At 47.8% G+C, this 22,558-nt stretch overlaps 1 protein-coding gene across 3 annotated transcripts in view; it reads left to right on the top strand.

Moving 5' to 3' along the window:
- The window catches only part of SFXN5 (sideroflexin 5), a 130,357-nt gene that overhangs the window by 11,961 nt on the left and 95,838 nt on the right, over positions 1–22,558 (top strand). For all 3 annotated transcript variants that reach the window (XM_070379804.1, XM_005901331.3, XM_070379805.1), the window contains exon 3: positions 10,915–10,992. In XM_070379804.1, coding sequence (XP_070235905.1) covers positions 10,915–10,992 — 78 coding nt within the window. The remainder of the gene's footprint in view (positions 1–10,914; positions 10,993–22,558) is intronic.

Here is a 22,558-nt window from a genome sequence, read left to right as displayed (position 1 = left end):
CCACTTGCTGATGAACACACGGGCTGTTTCCATTTTCTGATTATTCTGAATAAAATTGCTCTGAGCATTCTTTGTGTGGATGTATGCTTTCATTTCTCTTGAGTGAGTAACTAGGACTGGGGTTGCCGGCGCATATGGTAAGTATACGTTTAACTTCTTAGGAAACTGCCGAAAAGTTGCTTGAGGATTACTGTCCATTTTACATTCTCATCCAATGTTCCAGTCACTCCACATTCTCACTAATCCTTGATATTGTCACATTTACCATCAGATTTCTTTGAGCCATTCCAAGAAGTGTGTCTTTCTATCCTTTGTATTGTATTTACAAACGTTTATAGGAATGCATGCACATAAAATGTAGTGAATATTTGTTAAGCACTTTCTGTGAGCAAAGCAGTGTCATAAACATTTTACATGTATTAGCTTGTCGGATTAACTCAAAACAACCCTTTGAGGTAGATTCTATTTTAAGTTCCATTTTCCAGATGAGGAAACATACAGACAGAAGTTAAGTCTCAGGCACATGGTGCTGGCCAGTGATGGAGCCAGGGTATGAACCCAGGTAAGCTTGTCTCCAGAACACTTATTTTTGGCCACTTTGCATTCCTGTTCAGGTAACTCAAGTTTAGGGAGCTCTCCCAAGCTGGAAGAAGGCCTGAACTCCCCACCCCAGGCCCCACGTACCCTGATGGAAGCCACTGAGCCTCTGAGCCTCTGGGAAGAAAAAGAAGCACAGGGCCTGCTGGGCACCTGGCCCTAGAACCATCTCCATCTCTCCATCCCCACTGTGCCTGGGAGAGCAGTCCAGTTATGGGAAATGTGGGGATTACCCTGATATGTGATTTCCTGCTGCAGCCCAGGAAGGATGAAGGACTCTAGTACTTACCTGGCTGACCTTATTTCTGGGTGTAGTGTCTCTGAAGGGCAAGGCTATTGTACTTCCGGGCCCTGTCAGGAGTCTCCAAAGGAGTAATCAATGGGATTACATAAAAATTTGGAGGCGCACCAAACTAGAGGAACTACTTACCCAGCCTAGGTTATGTGTCTTTCTTGAAAGCTCTGGAATGGTGCCCAACTAGATAGAATTGTGACAAAAATCCCAACATAAATGCTTCCTGCTTGATGGAGGAGGTGGTGGAGACAAACGCTTATTTCAAAAGATGGAGATGCTGATGGTGAACTTGAAGGCAGCACATTGAGAGATGGTGGAGGGAGTCCTGGGCGGTCTGGACGTGTATCAGTGCCCCCCCCAGTTACCACGAGCAGGCAGGTGCTTTGGGGGCAGCTGGGCAGCACACCGCTTGTGCTGGGGGCTCACAGCTCCTCCTCTCTAGGCCACACTCCTCTCGTCCCCAGACCATTTCATGTTGCTGCTATCTTCCTGTGCCACATTTTTTCTTCCACTCTTGCATTTGGAAAGACCTCAGCATCTTTGTACATTACTAAGCCATCCTTTGCCTATTTCCCTGTGAGTAAATTTAAAAGTCTTATCTTTTTTTTTTTTTTTTTACCATTAATTGAAATGTCAAAGACTGTTAACTATTTAATGACCAGAAAATAACTGATGCAACAATCAGTTAAAAATATTTTTCAAATTTCTGTTTCTTCTCTTCATCAAGGATGCCGATAGGCTTTCTGGAAAAGATCTACACCTTTTCCTACTGCATCCCAGTTGGGGACTGTTTCCAGTACTACTTGCCTTGTGGAAATTTTCTGCCCATAGAAGATCTTCTAGGCCCTAAAAAATCCAAAAGGGCCATGAGTGGGCCCTTCCGTCCCTCCCTAGTTCCAATCCAGGCAGGTAGCTTGGCAAGGCCATTTGCCTGGAAGTGATGGAGATTAGGAGCAGGAAGAGGAAAGAATCTCTTACCTGAGCCCCTCCCCGACAACTGTGGTGCTATCAGGAGGGCCAGATTTCCCCTGCTGCTGGGCTCAGCCCAAGACCATGGCTTATGCCCACAAAGCACTGTCTCTCTCCCAGAGTGTCCTGGAACACTCCTAGGCTGCATCCTGGGAGGGAGCGTGGGGTGATGGCTGCCCAGGCAGAGGAGATCTGGACAGGCCAGCTCACCTGTGTGAGAGGAGAATGGAGGACATGAGAGGTGGCTCTGGAAGCCAGAGTTTCCTGCGGTGGAAAGATGCTGTGCATCTGGAGGCTTCTGATGACCCAGTTCTGAGGGGCAGTAGCTGAGTCAATGGATAGACTCATCTTGAGAGAGTTTTGCAGCTATCGTTTGTAATTTATAACTGGCGAAGCTTTAAAAAGATTCCAGCCCTTGTGTGTGTAATGAGGTGGAGCAAATTTTATTCACCATAATTTCTCTTAGGAAGAAGGCTGTCTTTGTTCTAAGAATGTCTTGAGCAAGGCTTCAGAGAGGAAGGAGGTTGCCTGTTTGACAAAAGAGGAAGAGTTGTGCTTTTCCAATCCTCCTAAGAGGGAGGAGAAAGAAGGAACATGAGGGGAAAACAGTGGGAAGGAGAGCAAGTAACCATGATGAACGGAAAGGCCAGTGTCTGGGGCTCTTTAGAGGTTGGTCATGCATGCTGTGAAAGGTGCTGTCCCTTCCACCATCATTCCTATTGTATTGTCATAAAATCTGCCTGGTTCCTGAAGTCTCTGCAAGAATTCATTCTTTAAAGGGCTCTTGAGGGGCCGGGAGTCTGCTCTCAGTGCTGTAGGTGGACAGTTGGGCCTGAGGAAGGAAACCCCTGGGACCTGGCAGAAGCCCTAACTTCATCCTTTCATGTGGGTCCTGGAATTAGATCTAGATCTCTAAGGAAAGGCCGTACCAGCTGACATCTGAGTTACTTTAAATCATGAACTTAATGTGAAAGGGGTTTGCTATTCTGAATTCAATAATTATTTAAGAGAATGAATGTTTGGCAGATGATCATTCTGAAGGACGTGGAAAACCAACGGAAGCAGTGCAAATAGCAGAAACTCATTACTAGTATTTGTGAAGTAATCTGAGACTGTTTTGGGTGTATCATAGGACAGAATAAATCATTACGCTGATATTGGGAACCAGGGTTCTCTCCGCAGGAGTAGGGAGATACAAATATGAAGTAGGGGAAAAGAAAAAAACTACATTATGTTGTATTTGAATTGGAGGAATCAATGTGAACTCATGATTTATGCACATATACATTCATATACTTACATTTATATTTCTCAGTTTTCTGACTTTGATCACTGAAAGGGCCTAGAAACAATGACACCCCAGTAACAGGGGACATACTTGGCACTCAGATCTTCGTTCCTAAATGCCATCACTTACTAAAAGCACCCAGGGCTTCTTGGAGAGTTTGCCAAATCCACACCTGAGGCAAAGAGCATTGCTACAGAAAGTAAGAAAATGTTTCTAGAATGATGGAGACACAGGAACAGGAAGTGGCTGAGTCCCACTAGCCACATTTGGGACAATTTGAACATTAAGAAGAAAAACAATGGATTATAATACATTGAATAATAAAAAGAATCCATGAGTCCATAGTAAAACTAAAAATATGAGAGAGGGAAGCTCTTATTCTCAGAAGAATGTCAGCTAATAAATGTTGAAGGAAATAAACATTATGTAGTCCTCAGTGACAGAGAAGGCAATGGCACCCCACTCCAGTACTCTTGCCTGGAAAACCCCATGGATGGAGGAGCCAGGTAGGCTCCAGTCCATGGGGTCGCTAAGAGTTGGGCACGACTGAGTGACTTCACTTTCACTTTTCACTTTCATGCATTGGAGAAGGAAATGGCAACCCACTCCAGTGTTCTTGCCTGAAGAATCCCAGGGACAGAGGAGCCTGGTGGGCTGCCGTCTATGGGGTCGCACACAGTTGGACACGACTGAAGTGACTTAGCCGCAGGAGCAGCAGCAGTCCTCAGTGAAATAACTGATTTCAACCAGGATCATTAACAGATGCTATTTGCATGGAATAAAATGTTGTTGTAAAACAGGATATTCTTAGTCTTTCAGGTAAGTATCGCCTCCAAATGTTGCTTAGCAATTACTAAGGGAAAAGGTACTTTTACGGTGGTGAGCTTGGAGAACACTCCTTCAACCAGGTGACCAATGAAAACAATTGACATTATGTGCCTCTTGATGTTTTGTGATTCTGGTAGTAATCTCTAAATACTGGAACATATGAAAGTCTAAAAAAGAAAATAAAAGCTGCTCATTATCTCTCCTGCAAGAAATAATCACAATTATCATTCTAGTGTATGTATCTGTACAAAATTAGGGTGGTGTGTATAATGTGTACATATATATATCTGTATCTGTGTCTTACTCTCTCTCTCTATATCCACGGTCCCTGACTTAAGTCTACGATTTATGGGCTTTATGATGGTGTGAAAGTATGCTCAGTAGGAGTCATGGTTCCAGTTGTGGATTTTGATTATCTCCTGGGCTAGTGATATGCACACAGTACAATACTCTCTTGCGATGCTGGGCCACGACAGCCACAGGTCCCAGTCAGCCCCGTGATCACACACGGGAACCACCGATACACTTAGAACCATTCTACACCCGCACAACTATGCTGTTTTTCACTTTCAGTATAGTAGTCAATGAATTTCATGAGGTAGTCAACATTTTATTAGAAAATAGCCTCTGCATTAGATGATTTTCCCCAACTGTAGGCTAATGTTAGTGTTCTGAGCACGTGTAGGAAGGCCAGGCTAAGCCATGATATTCAGTAGGTTAGGTGTGTTAAATGTATTTTCAACCTAAGATGTGATATTTTCACTTAAAGTGACATTTTTATGATAGGATGAACCCCATAGTAAGTCAAGGAAGATCTCTCTCTGTATGTATTGTGTATATATATATATGTAAATATATATTTAAAATCATATGTGACATATGTATACATGATATATATTGTTTTTTCCATATAGCATATCTTGAGCATTTTTCCTTGTCATTAAATGTTATTTCAAAGTGTGTTTAATAACTACATAGTAATCCATCAGGTGATTATTCTAAAACTTAATCATCTTCTCTATTGACCATTTGGGTAGTTTCAAGTCTTTTGCCAATATAAATAATATGGCGATAAATATCCTTGTACATATATCTCCCCATATTTCTCTTTATTTCCTTGGGGTAAATTCCTAGAAGTGGAATTTCTGAATGAAAGGCATTTTAAGGCTTTTGATATATATTGCCAAATTGCCCTGCAAATTGTACCAATCTGTACCAAGACTATCAGTTTATGCTGTCAATAGTAGTAAGACTATCCATTTAAATGCATTCTAGACAGCATCAGGTAGTCTAATTTTAAATTTTAAAATTTCCAAATTTCAGTACCCTTACACACTTCAGATTTTTGCCCATCTGTATACATTTTTGTCATGCTTATTACATTGAACATAGACTTTTTATTTGCTTTTTTCATTTATTTCCAAGTCTTTATAATTTTAGGAAGTCAAGTCTTTTAGTATAAATATCCATCTCTGTTAGGCTTTTAGGTCTAACAGATAGGTTGTTTCCTACCTTTTTCTTTCCTGCCAAAAATAGTTTTAGGCAAATTATTTTTCATTTCTGATAAATTTATTCTTTTAGAAAAATATTCCCAAAAGTAGGGTATCCAGGATGTAGACCACGATTGTTTTTAAAGTTCTTAGGCATAGCTGGACAGATTTACTTTCTAAAGGGCTATACCACCTGTCATGCTGTCAGAATTAACTCACATTCAGTGTCCTGAAGGTGGCCAGAGGTTGGCCACAGGGAAACGTGTGCCTGGTTTCCCCTTCTCTTGGGCCTCCCAGAGGTAGCTTGTGGTTGAGCTAGGAAACAGTCTCAGCACAGATAACCCTGTGGGTCCCAGGATTGCTGGGAAGGAACAAGAAGGGCTTAGGAAGGCCAAGGGAGGATGAGAGAAGGGCTTGAGACTCTGCCTGCACAAAGCCTTGGCCCCCAAATCCCACCATCCGGGATCCAGAAAGGAATGGTTGAAGATGTGGCAGGCAAGGTAAGAATGCACAGCCCTGCCTTTGGCTGATTCAAGACTGGCCCAGGTGAGAGCAATTGGATACTGAGCGATCAAGGCAGGCCTTGCCCCCGTCCCTACCGCCAGCTCCGTTCCCTCATGCACACCAACCCCGCTCCCCACATTCATTTTCACCCTGACCATTGACGCTTCTTTTTCCTTTCTCTTTCTTTTCCTTCCTTCCTTCCTTTCTCCCTCTTCCTCTCTCTCCTTCTCTCCTTCCCTTCCTCCCTTCTCCCCCACCCCCTATTTTAAGTGGGACTCCCAAATTTTGATTGCCTGAAATGTCCAGGTTTCAATTGTACCCACTTTTGCTAAACACGCAGCAGCAACTGGGCTTGCCTTTGAATGAGAATAAAGAAGGCCCTTCCCTTTCTTATGTGGGGTACCTGGCCACCATTGACATCGGCTTTTCAGGATGCAAGCATTTCTATGGTTTCTCTGGGAGACCACCCCTCTTTCAATTACTGACCATCTGGAGGACAGGAGGCTCTTCCATGCTCATGTCTCATGGAAATGGCCCAGAGCTGGGAATGCAGGGACTTGAGATTCCTAGATGACACCCACCCACTCTGTGACCCTGGGCATTGAAATGCCCTTCCTGCTCGGACCCCAGCTATCTCAGAGAAAGGAATGTCCACGTGGTTCAGTAGACACTCACAGAGGGGTACTGTCATCCACATCCTGTGTGAACAGGGCATGGTCTCTTGGAATCCCACGATTCCGTAGAACCAGCATACCTCTCAAGGGCCTCTGGCCTGCTGCTTTGGAGCCTGGTCCCTAACCCTGATTATACCCTTCACCTCTCCTCCCAGCAGCCTCATATTTATCAGTGCTCATTATGTGTGGCCCCGTGTTGGTGATGGACTGGGGTAGGAGTGCCCTGCGTTTCAGCCAACATAACCTACAGCAGTCTTCTGCTCCCTGCACCCTGCAGTCTCTGACAGGTAACAGGGGCACGTGGTGGTGAGTGACCATGGACCTCAAAGAGGTGCAAACCAAATGCTCTCTGAGTGTTCAGAGGGCAGAGGGAACTTTTCTGGAAGATTCCTTAATATGGCCCTGTGCCTTGAAGGATGGACATGGGTGGGGACAGACAACCCAGGGTGGTGGGGTGGTATAGGAAAGATCAGGGGTGAGGGCCTGCAGGAAAAGTGGGTGGCCTTTATCACAAGTAGGGGTGAAATGTTTCTGGGTAATCCTCACCTCCTGGCCCACTGCTGTCACGCCCATTGTATATCTTAACATATTAAACATTATAATAAATAAAATATTCAAATCATTTAGACATGCTCCCTAGCCAGGCATGGATTATACTGTGTGCATTTAGTTTGGGGGTTGGCTAAGGTATACCTCTTCCCTCCAAAGAGATTAGCTTTGCTTCTGATGACTTTCCTCATCTTCCCATTTTGTGCCTTTCCGTCCTGTGTTCCAACATCCTCATTCCTGTCTGCCAGGGTCTCCTGCCCGCTCTGCCACCACCCTAACACTGCAGGACTGCCCTTTGGCTTCCTTCCTCCCCCTGGGGCTTCGGGGCGGGACCTCTGTTCAAATTCTCTGCCCTGGAGCAGACCTCCCAGATGCCTGTCTCCAGAGAGACTTTCTGGAGATCATGCCCATCAGATACAAGAAGAGAGTCTTGCTGCGACAGTTTCTGGCAGGCAGGTGATGGAGCCTGGGAAGCAGCAACCTGGGCTGTCCATCCCCAAGCCCAGGGCTCCAGAATAGGGCCTGCAGCCTTGTCTCCAGGCCGGCTGGGCCCCTCACCATCTTAGCATTCAGGGCGTAGCTGCCTGTTTGTTCCTGACTGAAAAGACTTCCTGCAAATTTCACCCTGCCACTGGCCTCCTGCTTTCCCCATCCTTCAAGTGCCCAGGGCTTTTCTGTCAAGTGTGTAATGCGTCGGGGTGAGAGGAGGACTTCAAGCAGAGAGACTCTCCTCCTATCCCTCAAGGCTCCCTGAAAATGGCTCCCTTCTCTGCTGTGAGAAGTCCAGCTCCCAGAACAGCCAGCCCTCAGGGACCTCTCAAGGCAAGGCCCGAGGCCTTTCCTGTCCCACAGAGGCGCTGGGAGCGCTATCCCTCAGTCTCTGAGCTAGGAGGCCAAGCTGAGGCTTAGCAAGGCCCAGAGGCAGACAAGCACATGCTAGCTTGTCCCAGTCCTGCATTAGCAGGCCTATCTCCGGAAGCTTTGGATTTGGTTCTTTCTCAATGAGCGCCAAGATCAGGGCTCTTTGGAACTTAATCCTGTGGCAAGAGGCCTCCCTTTGATGACTGTGTGGAATGAGATGGAATCTGGCCAGGTTGTTAGAGGAACTGAATCCCTGGAGTGGGAACATAATGAGAACACGGGGTCATTCACCATTCAGGGTGGAAAGTAGAGCACTTATTGTGGGGCCAAGGCTGAGGCTGGCAGGAAGCAGGCTTGGAGCGGGCAGCTTGTCGTATCACCAGGAGGATTTGGGGGGCAGTTGCAGAGACTAGTTAGCAAGGGTCTAACTAAACTCTGGCCTCAAATACTGAACTGCTCACTTTCTGTTGAACTTAAGCAAGTTAGAGCAATCAACCAACATGAAAAGCAAATGTATTAAGTCTAGAAGGAAAATAATAACTTTTGCAGTGGTTATCTCTGTGGTATGTTTACAGGTGATTACAACATTTTTGTGAGTGCTTTCGATTTTTCTGACATTTTTTCTAAACAGAGTGGATTACACCTGGAAAAAACACCAACTCAAAGTTGTCTCTACTTTGAAAGCAAAGAGATTCTGGGGAAGGACTCTGGAATTCAGAAATTGATAGACATATATTTGAAAGGGAAGAGGCAGTACTTTACAGCAGTCGGGCTGTCCCAAGTAAGAAGTTCTCCTGGCCTCCTGACAGCCCAATTGGCTTGTCTGGGCTGGGGTTAGTCCTGCTGTTTTAGTGCGGGAGGTGGCTGTTCCTTTCCCATCCTATGCGACCACTGTCAGCCTGCTCAGAAGACACCCCATGGGGCAACCCGCCCTGGAGCTGCATCCTGCCTCTGGACCAGGGGCTTCTGTGGAGGTCTCTCTGCACTCCCATCCTTAGCCAACTTTGTCCCTTGGTCAAAGTGGAACAGGGTGGCTTCCCTGGGTTTCTTCCCTCATCATGAGCATCCCTGATGACCGTTCCTCATCTGACCTGGACATAGGCTGCCTTCTCTCACTGTTGTCTATTTATTATTGATTTTTTTTAAAAAAAGGATATACCATACATACAGCAAAATACATAAATCCAAAGTGTATGGCCTAATGGATTTTGACACATGTTTATACTGTGTAACTACCAGTCAGATCAAAACATTGAGCATTTCCATTATTCCAGAGGGTTCCTCATGCCCTCTCCAAGTCAACACCCCCACCCACCTTCACAAAGGTAATACCATAATGACGTCTACCACCATAGGTGTGTTTGACCTGTTTTTGAAATTTATATATACTTTTTGCATCTGCCTTTTTTGCTCATCATTGTGTGAATTGGCCTTCTATTATCATGTAACAAATCACCCTAAAATTTAATGGCCTGAAATAACAACAGGTAATTCTTTTGCTCACTGACCTTCAGTTTTGACAGGACTTAGAGAGGATGGTTTGTCTCGCAGCCTTGGCTAAGGCAGCTTGACGGGGGTGGGGAAGGTCCGTTTCAAGATGGCTCACTTCCATGGAGGGCCAATTGTTGCTGACCATTAGCTGGTCACTTAGCTGGAGCTGTGGGCCAGGCCCTCAGTTCTTAATCCACATGGGTCGCTTCATAGGCTACTTGGGCTTCCTTACAATGTGATGGCTAAGTTTCAAGAAAGCAACCATCCCAAGAGAGCCAGGTAGAAATGCAAGGCATTTTCATGACCTGGCCTCAGAGGTCACACAACCTCACCTTGGCAACACTCTATTGTTAAGGCAGTCACAAAGGCCTGCCGAGAATCACGTGGAGGGACATAGACTGTACCTCTGGATGGGGGATGTGGGAAAGTTCTAGAAGAACATGGGGTGAGAGATATCAGGGTGCCATTCTTGAGAAGATTTATCCGATTGTAACATATCTGTAGTTTGCATTTTAAATGCTGTGTAATATTTCATTGTGTGCGTATACTTACCCAGTCTGTCAACTGACATTTGAGTTGTTTGCAGTTTGGGCCTATTTGCAGAGTGCCACGATGAATATTCTTATACAAGTCTTTTCGGTGGACAAAGACTGCCTTCTCTCAGTGTTGCTGTCTCTAGTTTTTAAGATTTTAAAAATCATACAATTCTATTCTCTTTTATTTTTTCCCCATCAGTTACTGTAGCCATATGTATTTGAGTATGTAAATCTCTGCTAGTGTTTTTCAAATGTTGAGAAGAAATTATATAAGTATTACATAAATATGTTCTCTTTATAAAAACTTTCAATATTACAATTAAGACTAAAATTTCTTCCAACGCCACTTGCCAAATCTGAACTCTTTCCTCCTACCTCAAGGTAACCTCTGTCACTAGTTTGACGGGTCTCCTTTTAGAGCTTTTTTGATACATTTACTCACATAAATATTCTCATAGGAAAAACTGTTTTCTGTGTGTGTTGTTTGTTTGGTACAATGAATGGCATCATACGCCTCTGCAATTTCTTTCACACTTAAAAAAATACCTTGGAGATATGGCCATGGAGATCTACTTTACTTTTTAAACCACCGAATAATGTGTATAGTATTATTACACTGGGTAAATGGCAAACGTTTATCCATTGCCCTGTGAAAGGACGTTTAGGCTATAGTCCTCTTTATTGTTTTGCGTGTGTCCCATAAACTGAAGGGCAGGTCTTGCACACTGTGAAGATGGTCAGTGCTGGGTCAATACTGATGCACCCCTGCAAGGGAAAGTGTTGCTGGAGCCCTGGATCTGTGCCCCTCAGTGTCCCTTTTCTTTGCCTGCAGAGACGTCTCAGAGAGGCTGTGCAACTGCTGGAAGACTATAAGCATGGGACCCTGCGCCCAGGGGTTACCAATGAGCAGGTAACTCTGCTGGAGGTGGGGTGGGGGAATGGTGGCGGGGAAGGAAGGTGGCAAATTCGCTATCCCTGCCCTGCAGCCAGAACCGCTTCTCTTCCCCCCAGAATCCACTTTTACTGCTGCTACATCTCCTGTGGACTTGTGGGTTTTGGAGGGGATACTCAGGGCCCTCCTGTAAGCTGCTCTGGTGGGAAGTATGGAGGCTGCTAAGACTAGAGAAACCTAAGGCAATAATTTGCTGGCGCTGACATGTGCATCTTTTCCCAATTCCACATTCAGTGACACTGCAGTGATGACTTGAAATCAGCCACAATGTGAGAATTTACACCATGGAAATTGATAGATACTATAAATCAGGACTTTTTTCTCAAAAATACTCACCAGCATACCACTATCCGGAAGTTTAGACTGAGGATGAGAAACATGGAGGAGACAGTGTGGAATTAGGCTGCTGCTGCTGCTGCTAAGTTGCTTCAGTCGTGTCCGACCCTGTGCAACCCCATAGACGGCAGCCCACCAGGCTCCCCCGTCCCTGGGATTCTCCAGGCAAGAACACTGGAGTGGGGTGCCATTGCCTTCTCCATGGAATTAGGCTAAGACACTGCAATTTCTGTTTTGTTAATATCATGTAGAAACTTGAACTAGAGCTAATTGAAAAGTTGATGGTTTTGTCTGATTTGGGGGGAAGGTAGGGAGATGTAGTATAGGGCAGCTCTAGTGATTGTAGAGACAGATGGTTAATGTGCTGAAGTTTTTCTTTTTGTTCATAAGCTTTATTTTAAAAGCTATTAAAAATTAATCTCACAGGTTTTTTTTTTTCAAAGTTCAAAAAGTCAAATAGCACGAAAACACTTGTGAGGAAAAATAGTGTATTGCCCCATCTCTCCCCAGTTCCCATTTCTCTTCCCCAGAAGCAAATGCTGTTAGCTGTTTCTTCAGATAGAAATCTGTATTTCAAACTAAGCGTATCTGTACTGCTATTTCTCAACTAGTTCTTTTGTGTGGTAGTTGAGGATCCATCTCTCTTATTATTTACCTCCATAAACACATTTCTCTCCCCTACCCTCATCACCCTCCCAAAATAGTTATCATAGTTTTGGGGTCTATGGATATTCAATATTCACGTTATGACAATTATATGAGCAATACTACAACTTTGTTGTATATGATTATGTTTCCTCTCCTTTTTGACTTTATGTTTTATCTGGATTTAATAATTACCTCATTTTTCTCCCTGACAGAGTTTTCTTTGTACCATCTCTAATTCTTACTGTATCTTCTAGCAGCTTTTTGATATTTTTAATGGTGGTGGTGGTTTACTTGCTCAGTTGTATGTAACTCTGTGACCCCATGGACTGTAGCCAGCCAGTCTCATGGGATTTCCCATGGCCAGAGGAGCCTGAATATTGGAGTGGTTGCCATTTCCTTCTCCAGGGGATCTCCCAACCCAGGAATTGAACCCAGGTCTCCTGCACGGCAGGCAGATTATGTACCAGCTGAGCTACAAGGGAAGCCCTTTTCACTTCCATATTTTCCCCTGAAATTTTCAATTCTGGGGCGCAGCTCCCTCAGCTCCTCTTGGTGTACACCTTCATTTCAGTGGAAGACCTCTTCTGGTAGCTCCCTGAAAAAGGGTAAGTGGAAAGAAAATTTGGAGTCCTTTTATATCTGAAAAAAATGTAATTTGTAATTGTAATTCTGTACTCAGCTTTAACTGACAGTTTGGCTGAGGAGAAAATTCCAATTTTTAGGTTGACAACATTTTCCTTTAGAATTTTGAAGACATTGCTCTTCTGGCTTCTAGTCTAGCTTTTGAAAAATCCAGTGCTGTTTTATTCCTGATTCTTTGCAAGTGACCTGTTTTCTCTCTTTGGGAATGTTTAGGATCTCCTCTCTATGTATATGGTTTATTTCTGAAATTCCACAATGCTATGTCTTTTAAAATTTATTATTTTGGGTTTCTGGTGACCTCTTTCAATCTGAAGACTCCTGTCTCTCAGTTCTGGCAATTTTTCTTATACTATTTCTTTGATAATTTCTTCTCATTCTGGAATTCCTATTAGTCAAATATTCAACATCTTAGATTGATACTCAGATTTTCTTATCCTTTTCTTCTCTTTTATTCTTTCACTTTTTCCTTCTGTCTGGATTTACAGGAAATTTCCTTCAGTTTATTTTCAACGTGTCTATCGGATTTTTAACTTCAGCTAGTACAAATTTTAATTTCTGAGAGCTATTTGGTTGTTTCTTTTCTTTAGTCCTTTCAGCAGGATCCTCTTCCTATTTTGTAAATACAGTATCTTCTCACCTCTGCATTCTGGAAGCCAACTAGAGGAGCAAGGCTGAAGCCCCAGTATTCACTTTGCAGATTTTCATTGATTTCTCTGCTTTTAGCCTCACCTGCTCCCCCTTTCCAGAGAAGGCAGTGGCACCCCACTCCAGTACTCTTGCCTGGAAAATCCCATGGATGGAGGAGCCTGGTAGGCTGTAGTCCATGGGGTCGCTAAGAGTCGGACACGACTGAGCAACTTCCCTTTCACTTTTCACTTTCATGCGTTGGAGAAGGCAATGGCAACCCACTCCAGTGTTCTTGCCTGGAGAATCCCAGGGACGGGGGAGCATGGTGGCCTGTCGTCTATGGGGTCGCACAGAGTCGGACACAAGTGAAGCAACTTAGCAGCAGCAGCTCCCTCTTTCCACTGGGCTAGTGTTCCCAAGTTTGGAGTCACTTGGATTCCATTTCTCTAGAAGGTTGATAACCTTCCAGTGTTTGGGAGACACAGACGAGGGTGGTGAGAGCCCCCTTGCTGTGTGGAGAAGGCCGAGGGGTCCTACTGCTTTGAATTCAGATTTTCAACCAAGTCCCTCTGTTTAGCCCTATGATTAGCCCTTTGTTCCTGGGGTGCCTGGGCCCTCCAAGTCCTGAACTTCGCTGGCATCCTGGGGGTGATGGCCTGGCTTCTCAAGTGTGGCTTCTGCAGGCATTGAGGGATGGTTTCCTCCTCTCTGCTGGATCAGTTCCTAAAACTCTGCTTATTTTCCATCCAGAAACACATTTTCCTGTGCTGTAGTCTCTTCTGTTCTGTTGGTGACTGTGAGGCACCGCCCTGCCTTTTCACACCTTTAGGCACAAAGTCCACGCGACCCGCTGGTCCCTGGCTGGGTGTTCCCTGGGCCAGGTGGCTAAGCCATCAGCCCTCCCCAATCCAGTTTATTTTGCTATGTATTTACGGAGCATCTCCAGGCCAGTGTTGGTGCTAGGAGCTGGGGGAGAGCAGGGGAGAGGCTGGAGGAGGGTCCTGCCCCCGGGACACCCCAGAATCCAGGCCACGACAGTGAAAATACATGATGCCGTGGGAGAGCAGAGGAGTCACCTGACCAGAAGCAGGGAGTCTGGAAGAGATTTCTCACCTGAGACTGAGGGATGACCAAGGATTAGTGAGGAGGGGGCGCTGGGAAGGGGCGGAGGAAAAACATCCTGAGCACAGAGAGAACGGCCCCTAGAGGAAGATGGCCCCTAGAGGAAGGGACAGGCCAATGTGCTGGACAGCAGCCTGCCACATGGAGAGGGGGCAAAGGTGCCAAGAGAGGCAGCTCCTTGGCCAGATGCCCTTGTGTGGGGCCCCTGAAGTGACGCATGATGTTGCAGTGCTGGCTACGCAAGGTCTATCTTCAGGAGCCTGTGTTGCCTGCTGAGTTGGTTGGGAGCAGCCATCAGCAGACAGGGCAGGGCCGGATGTCCTTATTCCTGAGCGAAGTGCTGCCCTCTGGCTGTGGCACCGAGGATCCCGCTGGTGTGACCTGACATGCCCCTCTCTAGGGTGGGGGGCCGGTCCTCGGACCCTGGCAGCTCCTCATGGACCAGAGGAGTCCAGCCTCCAGGCCTTTCCTGCCCTTGTGTCTGCTCTCAGCCCAAGCTCCCCTCCAGCCTGGCTTTTCCTCTTGGGACTCTTTCCAGTTTTCAAGAGTTGGGAAATGAGGCCATGTTTCCTCTCTTTGTTCCCTTCAGAAGCTTAAAGCTGCCTGTCCTGTTTTCTGGGCCCGCTTTGTTTTCTATCCCGAAAGCTCTCATGTGCCTCCAGGCAGCTGGGAAGCCCGGAGGGTGGGGGGACCCTGCACTAGCTGGGGGAAGGTGGGGGGACCCTGCACTAGCTGGGGGAGGTTGGGGGGACCCTGCACTAGCTGGGGGAGGTTGGGGGGACCCTGCACTAGCTGGAGGAAGGTGGGGGTCCTGCACTAGCTGGGGAGGTTGGGGGACCCTGCACTAGCTGGGGGAGGTTGGGGGACCCTGTACTAGCTGGGGGAAGGTGGGGTCCTGCACTAGCTGGGGAGGTTGGGGGGACCCTGCACTCGCTGGGGAGGGTGGGGACCCTGCACTAGCTGGGGAAGGTGGGGACCCTGCACTAGCTGGGGAAGGTGGGGTCCTGCACTAGCTGGGGAGGGTGGAGGACCTGCACTAGCTGGGGAGGGTGGGGGACCTGCACTAGCTGGGGAGGGTGGGGTCCTGCACTAGCTGGGGAGGGTGGGGCCCTGCACTAGCTGGGGGAAGGTGGGGGGACCTGCACAGCTGGGGAGGGTGGGGACCCTGCACTAGCTGGGGGGGTGGGGGACCTGCACTAGCTGGGGGAGGGTGGGACCCTGCACTAGCTGGGGAAGGTGGGGACCTGCACTAGCTGGGGAGGGTGGGGGGACCTGCACTAGCTGGGGAGGGTGGGGGACCTGCACTAGCTGGGGAGGGTGGGGACCTGTACTAGCTGGGGAGGGTGGGGACCTGCACTAGCTGGGGAGGGTGGGGACCTGCACTAGCTGGGGAGGGTGGGGTCCTGCACTAGCTGGGGAGGGTGGGGACCTGCACTAGCTGGGGAGGGTGGGGACCTGCACTAGCTGGGGAGGGTGGGGGACCTGCACTAGCTGGGGGAAGGTGGGGGGTCCTGCACTAGCTGGGGGAGGGTGGGGGGACCTGCACTAGCTGGGGGAGGGTGGGGGGACCTGCACTAGCTGGGGGAGGGTGGGGGGACCTGCACTAGCTGGGGAGGGTGGGGGGACCTGCACTAGCTGGGGAAGGTGGGGGGTCCTGCACTAGCTGGGGGAGGGTGGGGGGACCTGCACTAGCTGGGGAGGGTGGGGGGACCTGCACTAGCCGCTCCTCCCCGTTCTGGCTCCAGTTGGTGATGCCTGCGGCGTCCCTCTGGAGGCCAGTGTGAGTCCACGGCTCAGCCCCCATCCCCGCACCCTCCTGGCTCCCCAGACATCAGGATTGGGCTCTGCTGCAGCTCTCCCAGTACCTCCTGGACCTTGTCTACAGAGCCCTGGCCCCCACCAGCCTCCACGGCCACAGCAAGAGCAGGTAGTGACATACCAGCTCAGGATCTGGGGAGCTTCAGGGATCAGAAATTCACAAAGTCCCCATCCCTGGTTCAGGCTTGCCCTGCTCAAAGGTCATGCCGGTGCTGTCTGAAGAGGCTGGGATGGTTCTTGACCTCGGTCTGGACAGCCTGTGTGCTTTTGGGCTCTGTGCCTCCCCTGATGTCATTTTGGTGGCATGTGACTCAGAAGCCTGTGGCTGTGTGCTGATGCCTATGGGCCTGACGCAATGTCTGGGCACCACTGGGTATCTTATGAACTAATTTGTTACCTAATCTGCCCTCCAGTTACAATATCCCACCAGGGGGCTACAAGCAGATTGAGAGTTTATTCACACCTGATGACCTGGGTTAGTGGGTGGCTGATATCTCCTCCAGAGACTGTTAACTTGTTGAAAGGTTGCTGTACCAGTGAAAAGTTAGTCCTAACAGTGAAATAAAAATAAGTACAATTTACTCTTTGGGCTTGACAGGTATATATTTGATATACTAGGAACCCTAATAAAGATTGCAGCTATCAGTTAAACAACAAAGCCATAGATGAGAGCGAAAACATAAGCCCAGGCAGCTAAGTTTCTGACTGCTGTGCTGTGTGCTTTTTGTAGGCTGGGGCTTTGCTGGGATGGTTTGGTATGGATGGAGATGGGTGGGGTTCAATATGGAAGACCCCCATGGTAATGAGTCACCACTCACTGTGAGCTCACCAAAGGCCAGGAGCCATGCTAAATATTTGCACTTTATATGTATTCTCTCAATTAATCTTCACAGAAGCCCTGTTTGGTTGATGCCTATATTGATCCCATTTTACAGGCAAGAAAACTGAGGCTCAGAGAGATTACAAAACTTATCTCAGGTTACATAACTAATGTGTGGTGGGACAAGGACACTGGACCTGGAAGATCTAATGCCCATTTTTCACTCACTGTCTGAAGATAGATTTGGAAGGGAAGGTAATACTCTGGAGTGGAATGTGTGTGCTAACAGGCAGAGTGGGTGGGTGGGGTAGAAGTGCCATCAGAGGGGCTTGGCATGTGTGCAGGTCTCTTAGCCCCAGTCACACTGTGCAGTTAACCCTGTCAGGCCAGGCCGTGGGCATCTGTGGAGCACCTGGTACATGAGAGGTGCAGTGGTAGGTGGGCACTGGGAGGCTCCTGCCCTCACGCAGCCAGCTCCCACGCAGGCGCACACTTAAGGGGGTGGCTAGAGGCAGGATTTAGGCTGCGGTAGTAGGAATTCAGCGGCGAGAGACTCCTGAGAACACAGGTGCTGAGGAAAGGCTTCGTGGAGGACACAAGCATTTGGACGTAGAATGTAGAGAGACCCAAGGCATGAGAGGGTCTTCCTGTAAGTTGCAGACGAAGGCTGGGAAGTAGAGTGGAGAGAGAGGGAGAGAGAGTGCGTGATGAGAGAGGGACAGAAGGTGAGAGAGGAAGTTGGGAAGTTTCAGGCCAGATTGTGAAAGTTTCTGGAACCCAGAAGAGATGCTGGTTGTGTTGTCCTGGAGTAAGACGGGAGCAGGACAGTGGAACTGTGGTTGGATCCTCCTGTACCAGGTATATGGGGAGGGAAAAGTGCTGAAAGGAAAACAGCTTGGGAGCGGCGGGGGTGGTCGGAAATGAGGGGGCAGGGAGCCACTGTCGGCTTCTGAGCAGCGGTTCTGGTCCATCATTCCACACCCCCAGAGGCTGGGAACCAGCCCGCCTTACTTGGTGCCTACTCAGCACCCAGCACAGTGGTTGCCCAGGGGTCCCATGAAGGATGGGTTCTGCCTGCAGCCTGCCAAGGCGAAAGGGCAGCTGAGATGTGAGAGATCCTGTTGGTCTCCTCCCCTGGCAGAGCAGAAATGGGGTCAGCTGTGTTTGGGTTTTGCTGAAAATAGCAGAGAAGATACCAGAGAGTTAAAAATACTTGCACCCTGAATCTTCTCTGGGTATCAGCAGGATTGTCTATCAGAAGCTTGACTGACACCGCCCCCCACCCCCCACTTGCCCTGACCCCTGGCCTCTGGGATCCTGATCAGCACCCAGCACCTCTGGGGCAGCTACAAGCTGACCCTTATTATTAGCACAAAACAGGCAAGTGATCAGTATTAGCTGAAGCATTTGTATGATACTACATTTGTGGTACTGGGTGCTGTATAGCATCTCCAGGCTGGGTCTTGCAGTGGCCTCCTGGGTGGTCTTCCTGTTCTACCTGGGCTCCCTCTGCCCATTCCCAGTACAGCACTCAGACTGACCTGTGAAACTGCTCCAGGGTTTGTTGCCCCAGGGTTTCTCAGACTCAGCACGATTGGCATTTGGGGCTGGGTAATTCTTTGTCGTGGGGGCTGCCCTGTGCACTGTAGGACGTATAGCAACACCCCTGGTCTACCCACCGTGTGCTAATGGCATTCCTTCCCAATTCATGACAACGAGACATTTCCCAATGGCCCCTGGGTGGAAAACTGCCCTCCTGTTAAGGACCACTCTATAGTAAAAACTCAGAGTAAAAGCCACAGTCCTCAGCACAAACTGCAAAGCCCCAATTCCTCTCTGATCTTATTTCTTACTGCTCTTTCCCTCATTCAGCCCAAGTCAGTCACACAGGCCTCCTTGCTGTCCCTCAGATAGGCTGGGAGGCCCACTCTGCCTCAGGGCCTTTGCACTGGCTGTTCTGCTGGACAGAAAAATCTCCTACCAGGTATCTGCATGGCTTACTTCCTCCTTCAGGTATTTTCTCTAAAGCCATCTCAATGAAAACTACCCTGACCCCCTTACTAAACATCATTTACTTGAGAATCTGTCCAGGGAAAGAAAAGTTGGGGGAGCAAAAGAAGGAGCCACTAGAACCAGAGGCAGGACAAGAGATGGAATTTTAGGGAGCCCAACTCCAGCCTACAGCGCACAGGACAGCGCCCACGACAAAGAATTACCCAGCCCCAAATGCCAGCGAAGGGATCCAAGGAGTAGAGGCGCTTCTGGGGGTGGAGGATGCAGCCTGTGTCTCTCCCTCCCCTCTTCCAGCCCAGCTCCAGCCTAGCCTTTTCTTTTCTGTCCCCACTGTGACAGAAGCTGTGACCCTGGTCATGTCATCGTGTTCCTGAATGTTCTCCATCCTTCACCCCCTCCTTTCGTGAGGACCCCACTACAATAAATTTTTAAAAATCCATCCTTGCTGCCAGCACACTCTCCCTATCCTTACTCTGTTCTACTTTCCCGTGTTTCTTGAAGCACTCATCCTTCTCACATATGAGCAAATTTACTTTTTATTATTTTTTTGTTTATTGTTTGTCTCCACAATCATGTAAGCTCCACAAAACCAGAGATTTCGTGTTTGTTTTTTTTTTTTTTTGATATATTCTTAGTGCCTAGAGTGGTGCCCAGCACATAATATGTGCTCAATAAATATTTGTTGGATAAATGAATTGTTTTTAATTATCACAATAAGCATGAAAGTAAGTATTCATATTCCTATATTACAAATGAGGAAATGGAGGCTCAAAAAATTAAGTTGTTGTTTAGTCCCTAAGTTGTGTCCAACTCTTGTGACTGCATGGACTGTAGCTCGCCAGGCTCCTCTGTTTATGGGATTTCCCAGGCAAGAATACTGGAGTGGGTTGCCATTTCCTTCTCCAGGGGATCTTCCTGACCCAGGGCTTGAACCCGCATCTCCAAGTAAATTGCCCCAAGTCACATGGCTAGCAAGTGGGAGATCTGTAATTCCAATTCACAAAAGAGGGTTTGACTAGAGGCTCCAGCCTCTTAATAGAGAGAAGCTGTGTGTACATGGAAGTCATGACTGCTCATGTGTGTTGTGTAGCAGAGTGAGGGGGGATATTTGTCTCCTTTCATCTGTAGAATTGGCCCATCTTTTGCCCCACGTAGATTTGCATTTGTACATATTACCTGGGAGTAACCATGGCAACAAAGTTAATGGTGAGAAGTAATAGGATTGGCCCAAATGATGAATTAAGAAGATTTCTTATTGTGTCATGAAGGCATCCTCTGCCTTATAGAAGGATCCCTTTCAGGCTCTGTTTAATTACCTTCTAGAGGTTGTTTTAAATAGGCTCTGTTGTTGCTGCTTCAGAGGTTTGGAGAAGCAGCTTGGAAAGAGGAGAGGGGAAGGGGAAGGAGTCAGACTGGGGACAAGGCCTTGGCAGTGACTCCTCCATCTGAGGTCTGAGCATAGGAGGTCTCTGCCCTGAGAAGGAGGGGCTTCTCCCCCTGAAGATGTTTGGGGCCCACCCTCTGTCCCTCGCTTGGCCTCTGCACTGGGTTCCTGATAAGGTCAAATGGCAACTCAGCTGAGATTTAGGCCATTTCTGAAATCAGCAAACGTCTGCATTGTTCCAGCAACCTTTCTCCCAGGCTGTTTCCCCACATCCTCTGTGTCCTCATTCTGCAAGCTGAGAAATCAAGAAAGGTCGAAAGTCTCACATCCACACTGGTTGTTGCTGCACCAGTAAATACCAAGGGATTGGGGCTATGCATTTTAATGTTCAGCCAGAAACACAGAGGGAGATGACTGAGCTCAAAGGAGACCAGGTCACACTGAGGAATTGTAGCTTAAAATGGAGCTGCTGCAGTGGATCGACAAGAAGACGCAGGGGGCTCCCTGTTCTAGATTCTCAGTGTGGATGGACTGCCCACCATGTCTCCTTGGCCTCCATCAAGTGCTTTACATTCCAGGGTTTCCTTGCTTGTAACCTGTTTGCAGGGTTGGCTCATTAAACTTCAAATTATCAACCAGCTCTTGGCTTGTGGGTGATATCTGCTGCCATTTCTGTATCCATCATTCAACTCATGGGCCCAGCATGTCGCAGGGAAAAACCCAGACTCAAAAAATCAGGCCTGAGTCCTTGTTCTGGGCTCTCTGAAAGCCAGAATTGACATCATTAGATGGGAAGGGACCTTGGAGAGACTGGCTTCCATCTCCTGTCTCATTAATTAAAAAAACAAAACAATGTAATTCTAGGGAGTGAGGTGACTTGCACAGGAAGACCAGGCAAGTTAGTGGCTGAGCCAGGCCCGAGATCTGTGACCCTGACTGTTGTTGGTGCAGCCTGGAGATGGGATGAGCCCAAATGAGGTCGGGTCATGACTAGGAAGTTAATTTAAGATGGAGCTGTCCCTCCCTTCTCACCCCAAAACCTCCTGAGGTGGGAGCACTTCCAGATGCCATGAGAAGAACCTCAACATGACTCGGTGTTCATCCCTTCCTCTCTCCTGTGGCGAGGCTTCCCTGACAGCGTGGGAAGCACTTTCCCCAAACCCCAGATGGGTTACTTTGGTTAAGGTTATACTAACTGCTGTAATGAAATGACCTCAAAACACACCAGCTCAAACAAGATAGATGTTTATCTCTTGCCCGTGTCATAGTTCAAGTTCCAGGTGGGCAGGTGGCTCTGCTCCACAGGGTCAATCAGGAACCCAGGCTCCTTCCATCATGTTTCTCCACCATCTCCTTGGGTTCTTCCCTCTGCCTGGCCCACGCTGGGCTGCAGCCACATTGTTGTTCTGGCTCACAGGCAGGTGATAGAAAGTATAGGTTGGGAGGAGCTAGCTAGGGAAAGGCACATCTCACCTCCTCTCAGATGCCACTAAGGGACTCAGTCACAAGGATAAGCCTAATTGCAAAGGAGGCTGGGAAATGTAGTACAGCAGGCCAACCACCTGCCCTGCAAAGGAGGCTGGGAAATGTAGTGCAGCAGGTCAGCCACCTGCCCTCTACCTTTCTATTACTATGGCAGAAAAGGACATAGGTTTTGTTGGACCATTAACAGTCTATGCCATAGAGGACTGTAAGAGCTGAAAAGTTGTGCATGTTATGTCTATTTTTCTAATGCTTACTCTCAAATTTTTAAGAATTATTTTTGGGTAGGTAACACATGAACAAGGGCTTCCCTCGTAGCTCAATCGGTAAAGAATCTGCCTGCAATGCAGGAGACCTAAATTTGATCCCTGGGTTGGGAAGATCCCCTGGAGGAGGAAATGGCAACCCACACCAGTATTCTTGCCCAGAGAATCCCATGGACAGAGAGAGGAGCCTGGCAGGCTGCAGTTCGTGGGGTCGCAAGAGTTCATGGGGTCACAAGAGTTGAATACAGCTTAGTGAGTAAATTGCCAACACATGAACAATCTACTGAATGCTGAAGGCATCAAAAGAAAATAGAGCACACAATGTTTCCCTTTCCCTGTCTGCCAATTCCCCACTTCTCCCTAGAG

Source organism: Bos mutus, chromosome 11 (assembly GCF_027580195.1).
Source record: "Bos mutus isolate GX-2022 chromosome 11, NWIPB_WYAK_1.1, whole genome shotgun sequence".
NCBI classification, from domain to species: domain Eukaryota; kingdom Metazoa; phylum Chordata; class Mammalia; order Artiodactyla; family Bovidae; genus Bos; species Bos mutus.
This window is presented reverse-complemented; position numbering and strand designations above follow the sequence as displayed.